General features: G+C 38.2%; 1 protein-coding gene across 1 annotated transcript; it reads right to left on the bottom strand.

Moving 5' to 3' along the window:
* Positions 1 to 2669: 2669 nt before the first annotated feature.
* On the bottom strand, positions 2670 to 10264 carry SUV39H1 (suppressor of variegation 3-9 homolog 1). The gene is made up of 6 exons (XM_032210839.1): positions 9801 to 10264; positions 6049 to 6194; positions 5053 to 5718; positions 4189 to 4335; positions 3962 to 4091; positions 2670 to 3549 (listed from the first exon to the last, which is right to left on the bottom strand). Exons 1-6 carry the CDS (start codon positions 9826 to 9828, stop codon positions 3413 to 3415), a joined length of 1254 nt encoding a protein of 417 aa, XP_032066730.1. The 5' UTR covers positions 9829 to 10264; the 3' UTR covers positions 2670 to 3412.
* Between the last annotated feature and the right edge of the window lie 1415 nt (positions 10265 to 11679).

Below are 11679 nucleotides of genomic sequence, written 5' to 3'. Positions count from 1 at the left end.
ATGACAGTCACTGTATAGTCTTCATTTAATCTGTCTTAATGGATCAGACTGTTACAACATTCTATGTACATAATATATACCAGGAAAACAAAACCACAAGAAATCAGTGGTGCCCTTAGTTGCTGGAGAGGATGTACTCAGAAGAATTATGTCACAAGGTCTGCTGATAGCGTAAGTTGGTATAACCAAGTGATTTATCTTCAACAACAGCACAATTTCTTTTCAAGGTAATATAAACTGATAGCTCTTACACATCTTGTGGAAGCACAAACTGTTAAAAATTTAGTGATTGCATTAAAGGTTGGTTATGCTTAGCTTTGATTAATGTTGCCATGACTTAACCGAACCAGGTTGTTTGATTAATTTATATTTCAGAATATTGTATACCTCTAGAATAAAGAGAATTACAGTATTTTTGGAGTATAAGATGCACATTCCCCCCCCAAAGAGTGAAAATTTGGGTGCATCTTATACATTGAATACAGCATTTTTGGCCTCCCGAAACCCTGCCCCACGCATCCCGTTTTTCGTAAAAATGGACATGCAGAGGGTTTTAGAGGCCTACAAAGTGCTCCTGGGGGCTGGGGAGGGCAAAACAAGCAAAAAACAAACAAGACATGCAGGGGGTTTGGGAGGCTTGTAGATTACTCCTGGGGGCTGGGGTGGGCAAAAGCTAGTGAAAACGGGTTTTTCATAAAAACAGTGTTTTTGCCCTCCCCAGCCCCCAGGAGCACTCTACAGGACTCCCAAATCCTCTGCACGCCCTGTTTTTTGCAAAAAATGGCATGCAGAGGGTTTGGGAGGCCTGCAGAGTGCTCTTAGGGGCCAGGGAGGGCAAAGAATTTTTTAAAAAGATTTACCTCTTCAAAATCTTGTTGCGTCTTATACTCCGGTGCGTCTTATAGTCTGAAAAATTCTGCATTACTATCATCCCCAAAGGTATATTTTTTTAAAGTAAGTATGGTCCCTAATAAGGAAAATGTGACTATCTACTAAAATGACTGTATTCCGATACAGATAATAAAATACACCCAAATATTTCATATTTGTAAAAAAAAAACTATTAACATGTACTCGCATTTTGCTATTCTTTTTTAATATAGTTGGTGAGATGCTTAAATGGCTAAATCCAGGCTCATTTGAAAAAGGTCATCCCTGAAATGTTTTTCTTCGTATGCCATTTACATTAAATACAAATGTTCAAAAGAACACTGGGACCTAGCATTCTTATTTTCCCTAATTTCTATAGGGGAAATACACTTTGAACAGTTTTAAGCATCCCATTTTATTTGTTGATTATTTTCTTCCTAACAGGTTCAAGTTTTATCACTCATTGGGCTTCAAAACAAAATCAGCATTTTAAATGTTATTGTAATCAGCAGAAGCCTGAATAGATTTTTCAAGAAATTTTGTCACACTAAGCTTATTTTGAGTTGTTTTTTTTTTTTAAATCCAGTTTTAATATAGGGGAATGGAGAACATTTCATATATCTTGATTTCAGTAAAGCATTTAAACTATCACATAACATTATTATTAAGCTAGACAAATATGAACTAGGTGTAATGTTTAAGGAGGCTAACAGTGGGTCCTTAAAATTAATCCAGAAGTACAAAGTGAGGGCTGCAGGGTTAAGTCCTAAGCCAGGTACACATCAACCATTTTGACAGTTATTTTGAACAAAGAGATAGACTGAACAGTCACCAAATTTACAAATGATATGAAATTGGGTGGGAGAGCTAATATTCGATAATACAGAAACACGCCTTTATTTAAGAAAACTCAAGTTTGTCAGAGCAGGATGAGCAGCTCTTATATGTGCAAAAAGGGTCTTTGAAGTAGAATTGATATCAATCAGTAATGTAATTCAAAAGTAATGTAATTTCAAATTGTGTCAGTAGAATATATTTTTCAGATCTCACAAATAATAGTGCAGATCTGTATCTTTTTCTATGCATAACACTTTAAGGATTTAGATACACTGGAATAAGTGCAAAAAGATCTAAAGATAATCAGGGCATAGAAATGGGTCTACATGGTGGTAATAAAGAATAAGTAAATGTTTAGTTTCTAAAAAGTTATAAGAAGGTTATAATTGTTACCCTTTATGATATTTAGAGTATGCTAATAAGAGGTCATAATCTGTGCTTGGTTGTCCCAGAGAAAAAGGACCTGAAATAATTAGTCTAAAATTACCAGAAGACATTTTCCAGTTGAAGTGTCAGAAAAACTTCCTAAAGGGCACTCAAAAATGAAAACTTTTATCCTAGGAGATGGTGAATTCCCTTTGATTGGATATATGCAAGCAAAGATTGGATAGATATTTGTCAGGGATGCTTTCATTTTGATTTGGGACTGAGCAGGGGCTTGGATTCAATGGCTCAAATATTCATTTCCAATTATGTTATTCCAATTTATTATTAAAACAAAATAGATTAAGCCCTCACTATTTTGTGCCAAACATGTTCCTGCTCCACAAAATCATCTTTTATGTTTATAAAAACTGAAGCCCAAAAGCAATGATTTGATTTTGCAACTGATTACATGTTTCCCCCATTTGTTAGACTAAAGCTGCTTCTAAAATCTATTATCTTTACATTATTACTGCAGTGATTTTTTTAAAAAGGAACAGTAAGTTGTAAAACACAAAATAAAGACTCCAGACAACTAATTCAGTTCAGCAGTCATAATTCAAGAACTTCATAACATATTCCAAAATACAGCTATTTCCAGAAACTAGTTTTTGCCCCAACCCATTAAAAAAATTAAAACATTTTCTTTAAAAACAAATGCATTAATTAAAAAATATGACATTGTTGCTTTTCAGATTGCATAGAGCTTTACTCCATGATGGGTTTTAAGTGCGACTTCAAGTAGCAATTATGTAAAGATGGACAACAGTCATATGGCACACTGAGGTAATGCAAAATCTGTGCACAGGGAGAAGAAAACGGCTTTGATTTCCCACCTACTAGTAAGGTGGCAAGGAAGTGCTTCTTTTGTCCTTCGGCAAAAACCTAAAAAATTAGCTTGTTCCTTGTCTTTCATTTAAGGCTTTAAACAGTAAGCTGTAGTTGAGATAAAATAAGCACAGATTTATTAAAAGAGTTCTGTTCTATGCTGTAGTTTTTCCAGCAGCAAGATAAAGTCAAGCAACCTGTCCACCTACTGAAGAGACTGCCCCACACCCATGTTTCCATAAGAATACTCTGATCAGGCAATCAGAAGCAGCCAAGTCAGTGTTATATAGCACAAGAAATGTGGATTACTGCCCTCGCAGTTCTAAACGTTTATCATTTGTTCTTCAAGCAGGTAAGTTCCTGACTCTTAGCCTCAGTCTGCAATCTTTCAACAGCCAGCTTGAACTTCTAATCCAGGCTTTACAGGCATCTTCCAAGAAAAACTAGCAAAGAACTAGAAAAGGTATTTTCGACAAGATTCTGTGCCACATTTACACTCAATTCGCATCCGCTTCTTCGGTGAGCCAGCCAGACTTCCCACAAGGCCAAAATTAGAGTCCATCCTTGTGCTTTCTGCATTTACTGGATCCACTGTGGAAGACATTTATCTAGCATCAAACTTCATAAAAGATATCTCGTTTGATAACAAACTTATTCGCTCATTGACTAAACTTGAAATTATGTTCCTTTAACTCTTAAATATTACTTCAAGAGACAAAAACCAGAAGCAACTTGCACATAATATAGAAACAATCTTTTAGAGCAGTGTTTCTCAATCATTTTTTCATGCCTTTGCAGATCCCTTGTGATTTTATTGCAGCCCCCCCCCCCCCAGGGATCTGTGGACCATAGGTTAAGAACCACTGTTTTAGAGCAAACAATAAGTCCAACCAGAATTTAGAATAGTTGAAAATAGGAACTTATTTCCTAAATCTTATCTCCCAAGTTCACTATGGCAAATCGCAAGTCATCTCAAATTCTCCCCAAATTTCTCCTTTCTTACCTTGCATATTATAGTCAAAGGTGAGCTCTTCCCCAACTCTGATAGCTCGAGTAGCAAAGAAAGCAATGCGTGGCAGTCGTTCATCCAAATTTTCAATAAAAACATTATACACCTGTAGATTGGGGTTGCACTGGAAGCAGAGAATGCCAGGTTGAGTGAAAAGTGAAACAAATCTTGCTCTGAATATTATTGAGTACAAGGCTCCCTCATTAATTTATTGCACTTACACTGTGATTAACAAAATGTGAAATGTTGCCATAATAGGCAGCATCTACTGTGTATACATCTTCTACGTAGTCCAAGTCAAACAGATAAGTGGCACCCTCTCGGTCATAGATCTGACCCCGTCTTTCAGCTTCCTCTGATGTGATAATCTGGAAATGATGTGGAAGAAATAAAAATCTAAAATCTATAAAATAAAAAGTACTTTTGCTTATGATTCTTATCATATACTACTGTTATCCCTCTGCATTTTTTGATTTCTATGGGGAGTGGGGTGTTCAGTTGCTTTGCTGTGCTGAATATATCCTAACAGACTCTAAATGTATTTGTGTTATCATGTTGATTAATACAAAGGTGTGAAAATACTCCCAAATTCCCCTAGAATATAAATTCTTTATTTTGATGATCAAACTCTTTTAACAGTTTAAATGAAATGAACATATTGGACAGGTCTGTTGTGCTGCTTTCATCCATTCAAGCTTCTGTATGCCACAAATCCAGCAGGAGGCGCCAAAGTATCTCCCAACTACCATCTCCCAACTCACCATGATCAGAAGTGCTTTCCACTGCTAACATATCTGATTAGTTAACAAGATCTGTGTATTAACTTTCCTTTTCTTTGCAATTAGTTAAACCATATAATTTATGAGATCAAACATCTTTTCCCAGATTCATGGGAAATTGAAATTAAAAGATTACTCTTATATGTGCCTCAAGTCACGTGGTTTAGCACAATATTGATTGTTTGCTTTGAATAAAGAATTGTAATTATACAGTACCGTACCTATTTTTATCTGGTATGATTTGGAGCAGATTCCATTTGGATTCAGAATCAACAAAATTTATGTATCATACAGGCTCAGCCTTACCTCTCCAACATATTCCATGACAAAGCTGTGCTTGCGAATCTTCTCCAATGTACGTACACCCCAACCACGTCCATTATCTGTCCGGAAAATGCAAAGGTCATAACGAATGCCCCTCTGTACTACACGGTTTGAGCAATCAATACCACAGCTGCAGCGAGAATTGCACTCATAGATGGGCATGCCAGCCTTGATCTTTACTTGGCCCAACTCATTATAGGCAAATTTATGGTGTGAAGCACCAGGACAGCATCCTCCTGCTGCTTCTGACAGACAGTCCGAACATTCACAGCCTACAGCCACCTGGTTGAGAGTGATACCATCCCCAACTTTATATTCATTGATGTAGACAAAGTCCCGGGGAGGCCCATCCAAGTCCACCTCATTTTCTACCACAATTCGTCCCTTGTGGTTGCGCTTGGCATTAAGCTCATATTCCCACTGCTGCAAAGCTCGCCTCTGTTTGGCCTTCTGAACCAAATAATTGGAAATTCCTTGATCAAGTAAGCGCATATTCTTTTTGAGTTTGCTACCACGCCGGATCATTGCCTGTTCTATGTCCCTGTGGAATTGCTTGAGTATACTGATACATCGCAAATTCTTTCGGGGCTCCCAGGTATTCTCTGAATCAGAATAGCCCCGCCACTTCACCAGGTAGAATTCCTCATCCTGAGTAAAATAACAGAGCAAACTGTAAGTCTACCATTTTACAATTTTCTTCCTAGAAAAAAGCCCAGAAAATGACATTTCCTAGAATTTCTTCACTAAAACAAAAATCCAAGGATATAATCCAGGTATACTACATAGCATTTCCATCATCCCATCCTATCATTCTCAATTTCTTAAAGAAAAGAACACTGATTAAAAGGGGGAGAACAGAAAGAAGGAAAGTATAAATTATGAAAATGTCAATACAGGTACGCTGTCAACAGAGACCTGGTGAAGATTAGATCATATAAAAGGAAAGATTAAAACTATGGGGAAATCCAAGAAACTCACCCGGATTTTCTTATAATCACATAGATATTCTACTTCAAAATCACTGAGGTTTTTTTTAGTAATGCCCAAGGAAGGGCAACACACCTTCTCCAATCGACAAAGATCCTGGAGATTGGACCAAGTTGACTTGCAGCAAACAGTACACTCTGTGAAGGATAAGAGTAGACATTCACTGTTAAAATAGTTTACTTTTTTAAAAAAAATTAAGTTATCTGAATAACCCTGCAAAACATACTAACCAAATAATTACAGGAAAGATTCTTTATATTTAGCCTGACACATATTACAGAGATATAGAGAATAGCAGAAAGAATATTTCAATACAGCCATGTGACAATTTTTAGTACCCTAGAGTTATTAAAATACAAATGGGTTAAGAAACATCTGGACTTATTGGTAAATTGATTCATGTAATGATGATATGCAGTAAAGTGGATGTTTAGAGTAACAAAAAATGACTCCCCAAATGACGTAGACTGACATAAAAGCATTATGAGCTGTGTTTAATTGTAATGTAAAAATTAAATAATTTGAATTTAAGAATTTAAATTCACCTAGATTTTGTATTGTTCAATTTCCAAATCTTAAGAGAGTTTTATTAAAGTAAATCTTGCTAGGCTTATGTTTGCAGATAGCTGCATTTGATTAGTCACCTTTGAATTCACAGCAAAAGTTGTATTTACTTGTGTCAAAGGTGCTTTTTCAGAGGCAACTGGACTTTCTTGTTTTTCATTGAAGACGTTTTGTTTCTAATCCAAGAAGCTTTTTCAGATGTGACTGGATGGTGGGGAATGGAAAGATTTATATTCCTTGCAGACAGCTGGTCATTTGCATTCTTTTAGAGGTGTGAGGTCACCTGAAGGTTTATCTGTGTCATCAGGGTCACCTGAATATTGCAAATGGGTATTCAGCTTTCTTGGAATTGTTGAAAGAACCATGTTGTAGACTGGTGATAAACGTTGTCGTATCCCTCCCTGTTGACAATGATATCATACTACATCATCTACCAGCATCTCCAGCCTACAACACAGTCCTTTTAACAGTTCCAAGAAGGCTTAACACCCATTTACAATACTCAGGTGACCCTAATAGCAGATAAACCTCCAAGTGCGTTCAATGCTTCTCTAAAAGAATGCAAGTGACCAGCTGTCTGCAAGGAGGATAAATCCTGAAGAATAATAACTGAACTTAAGAAGTCCCAGTCATTTTTTGTACAGATACCTAACATATTTAAAATCTACAAAAAATATTTCTCATTTTATTAAAAAAGAACCTAAAATCTTTTTAGGGACCTTTTTCAGAATTATTTTTTATATTGTACATAACATTTTCACAAACCACTGGAATTTCCAAAATGAGCTAATATCCTAGAAAGTTTGTCAAATAAAATAAGACAAACGTATATAATTTTTGCGAAATTTATTTCCAGCACTCTAGTTCCAATTCAGCATTCTAGCATAAGAATAACCAAATCCTATATTTATCAAGATTTAATTAATTTACAAAACTATCAAGCTGCTTCATTCATGTTTCATTTTTCACTTACAGAATCCCAATTCTTTTTACAAAGGTAATATCACTAGATGAACTACTAGCACAGCTTCAGATGGATAAAGCTGAAATCAAATTATAATTACCTGTAACACATTGTTATCTACTCCAAACTCTTGGACAAGCTATAAAATGCAATCTAGTTTGGTAGTGACAACTGCATTTTGAAGAACAACTTTGTGCCAGTGGCACGAATGTACATATGTTGAAATGTAAGCAAGATGAGGGTCATTTCACACAACCATATGTGTATATACTAAGAGATGTCTCATCAATAGAATTCAATTTATATTTAACATAGTAAATACACAGACACATTGTATGTTACATTTACGTTTATTTAAAATCTTTCGGCCACTCATTTCCGCAAGACTTGAGCAGTTATCAGAAACATCCTAAGGAAAAATACTTCAATAAAAATAATCTCACTAAACAAAATAATTTTAAAAAGCTCAACAGCCTCATAAAGGATTAAAAACAAAAGACTGTTATGTATCCACCAATTCATCCCAGCAGTGAAAGCATGTCTTCATCCTGGGCAAGTTAGAAACCCAAGTCTTTTAAGTGCTGTTTTGCGTGACCCGTCAAAACCGCGGTCCACAAAAGCGCGATCGACGAAAGCACGCATTTGACGTCATCACAGCGCGACGAAAAAAATTAAAAATTGAAATAAAAATAAAATTAAAGCAAGCCAATTCACATAAAGGTAAGGGTTAGGTTTAGGTTTACGGTTAGGTTTAGAGCATTAGGGTTACGTTTAGCGTTAGGTTAAGGGTTAGCGTTAGGTTTAGGGTTAGGTTAAGGGTTAGGTTTAGGGTTAGATTTGGGGGGGTTAGGGTAAGGTTTTCGCTTTATTTTTACATTTTTCGATCACAGCGCAATGTTTTCGTCGCGCTGTGATGACGTCAAATGCGCGCTTTCGTCGACCGCGATTTTGTTGTCCGCAGTTTTGTGGTGGAACCCTGTTTTGAAACCCAGGAGGGAAAAGATCAGACTAAATCTCCATAGAGAGAGAGTTCCAAAACATGAGGGTGATTTTAAAAAAAAACATGCATCTCCTAGTAGTTACTGTAAGATGGCATTCTAAAATGATAAACCGAACATAGGTTTATCCAGAAAAGCATACATTTGCTGTTTCTACTAAAATGCATGGATATAAATTGAATAAAACAGAAAAGAAAAATTAAATTATTTATTTATTTATTAATAAAATTTATAGGCCGCCCAATCCCGAAGGACTGGGAGCGGCTTACAAAAAGAAAATAAAAATAATTATCCCGATTTTCTTAACATCTCCATGTGGTTTCAGTTCTACGGGTACTCAACACATGTTACCAGAGCCGCATCTACAAGTCTAATCTAAAGTAGAGTTCTTTATGCAGCACTGCCTAAACTATATTAATTTCTAAAGCCTGCATTTCATACAAAAACCAGATTTTTCGATGACAGGTCTGTCTTGTTCATTAGGGATCTGAAAGTCATTCTGGAAGTCTTTCCAGCTGAAAAACAGGCTAAATATGCGTTAGGGAAGAGAGCATCCAGTCTGACAGGGCAGAAGCTTGAAATTATCACTGCTTTCAGTCAGTTCGTTCTGTGAGGAAAAACTTATTCCAGAACAAGATTCCCTCCCGCAGAGGAGCTGCTGCTCCTCTTCGACGGGAAGGGAGCACTACGCGCAACAAGTTGTTCTTAAGGAACGGGAAGCACAAGGATGAACGTATACAACAGGTGAGGGGAAACGAAGGAGCCAAACCAGGCAAAAAAAAGGGTTCTTTTTTTTGAAAACGAAGTAAGGAAATATTGCCGGGGATACAAGCGGAGAAATCAACGGTAGGAAGTCAACGTGCTGGACTTTCGCGGCGCGAGTGGGATCCCCGCTTCTCTCTCGTGGTCCTTTTTCCTCTTTTTTCCTCAGCTCACCGCGCGATCATTTACCTCAAGTCGGGCGCGGCGCGAGGCAACCGAACGGCCGCGCCACGTACGCCGGCTCGCGCGCTCTTCCTCTTCTTCCTCCTCCTCCTCCCCCTCCCCCCCCCTCAACGGCCGTTGCCGAATGCCGCCTCAGCCACGCGCCCGCCAGAACGCGTCAGAGGCGGCCACGGGCTGCTCCCCTCGCGGCAGCCCCCCCGCTTCCCGCTCGATTCAATCCTTGCCGCCTCGCGCCTCAACGCCCGGCGCGCTCTTGCCTTCGTTTCGCTCACCTTTTAAATTTTCCGCCATCTTGAACATTTTTTTTTATTTCCCTCCACCCACCGAGGCCGCCAGAGAGTTTTCATCTCACAAGAAGGGGAGCTGGAGGCGGATCCGGGCAACCTCCGAAGCTTCGCCTTTTGAGGAACGGGCTCTCGGGCCAATGGGGAGCGCGGGGCCCCGCTTAGGCCCCACCCTCCTAGGCCTTTCACGGGGGTTTCTTCGCTGACTCGCTTCGTTTCCTCCCGCCGGGCAGGAGGTTCTGGTTTTGCCGCTCGGCGCGAAGGAAAAGTAAAACTTTGGCACCGCCTCCCAGCGCTGTTCAAAGCTGAAGCGTGTGGTAGCTTGGCCTTTTCGAAACGTTGGTCTCTGAGTCGTTTCTCTTTTCTTGCTCGCACAGGAGGAGATACGAAATAGAGATGGGGTGCGAAAGCGAATTATTCAAATCGACAGCTGCTTTTGTTTGAAAGTTGCCCTGGAGTACGAGGGTATCTAAAAGATGTGGAACAAACATGTATACTATAAGCAAGGGGAAGGGGGGTTGACGGATTATGTTCACGTTATTGATCCTAATCGTTTATGAGACCGTTTCTGAATGTATTTAAAATGCCAACCCTTGTTCCTGACTACATTTCCTTTTTGCCATACAGCCATGGAAAAACCATGAATTTAGAAGACTAACTCAAGACTTGGGGCGGGAGAAAGAAACATCTTGCAGCTAGAGACCCCACTTAATTTAATTAAATGTTTGTGCTGCTGAATTTCATTGGGGACTGTTAGGGAATAAATGTTATATAGCTAGTTGTGGTTGCCCCCTTTTTTCCCCCTTCTTTACAATCATTAAATATTTTCTAACATCCATTTATTTTTAAAAGTTACATTTTTCTCCATAGTACTTGTCTCAGTTTCAGCCCAACTAATGAAAGGTACACATTGCTGAACAATACAATTTTCCCTAGTATGAACAGAGATCTAATCAAAATTATGTTTTGTTATGAAAGATAAAAGTTGTTTGATAGCAACTTGATTCCAGAAAGTTTTCTCAGATAGCAAAATAATATTGTAGGAAAAAAGCAGCAAATAAAGTATGTGTAGAATAGAGAAACTTTTATACTATGCAGGTAATCTTCAACCTACGACTACAATTGAATCCAAAATTTCTGTTGCTAAGCGGGAAAGTTGTTAAGTGAACTTTGCTCCGTTTTATAACCTTTCTTGCCACAGTTGTTAAGTGAATGACTAGTTGTTAAATTAGTGTACCACTAATTTGTTTAGTGAATCTGACTTCCCCATTGACTTTGTCAGAAGGTTGCAAGAGGTGATCACGTGACCCTGGAACACTGCAACCGTCATAAATATGAACCAGTTGCCAAGCTTTTGAATTTTGATCATGTGACCATGGGGAAGCTGCAACAGTCATAGGTGTGAAAAAGTCATAGGTCACTTTTTCAATGCCTTTGTAACTTTGAATGGTCACTAAATGAAGTGCTGTAAGTCGACGACGATCTGTAAATGCACATTTCACATTCACATAGGGCTCCACTGAATCTTACATTTTATAACCCAAATCTGTTAGATTTTGAGCAGTTACAATTTTTTCATGGAATATTGTTACAATTTCAAAGACAATGGGCAGAGTATATCTAACATCTTGAGCAATTTTTGATCAGGAAAATGTGTAACCTAACTCTTGGTATAGTACATTTATTATTTTAGTATTACACATTAATATACTGGTATTTGGTACATCGTTGTTTAGCCCACCATAGCATGCTGGTACTTGAGAGACCGCCTACTGCCAATTACCTCCACTAGACCAATAAGATCCCACAGACTAGGCCTCCTCCGAATTCCATCAGCCGGCCAGTGTCGACTGGCAACTACCCGGAG

The sequence above is a fragment of the Thamnophis elegans genome, chromosome 2 (assembly GCF_009769535.1).
Source record: "Thamnophis elegans isolate rThaEle1 chromosome 2, rThaEle1.pri, whole genome shotgun sequence".
Taxonomy (NCBI): Eukaryota; Metazoa; Chordata; class Lepidosauria; order Squamata; family Colubridae; genus Thamnophis; species Thamnophis elegans.
Note: the sequence above shows the minus strand (reverse complement) of the source record. Positions and strands in the feature narration are given on the sequence as shown.

What these genes read in the sequence shown, in the direction of transcription:
- SUV39H1 (XM_032210839.1), bottom strand. Translation starts at nt 9,828, where the DNA reads ATGTTCAAGATGGCGGAAAATTTAAAAG. An exon ending in GTGATTATAAGAAAATCCGG is followed by an intron (nt 5,719 to 6,048) that starts GTGAGTTTCTTG and finishes TATTTTACTCAG; the next exon opens with GATGAGGAATTCTACCTGGT. An exon ending in CACATTTTGTTAATCACAGT is followed by an intron (nt 4,092 to 4,188) that starts GTAAGTGCAATA and finishes CTCTGCTTCCAG; the next exon opens with TGCAACCCCAATCTACAGGT.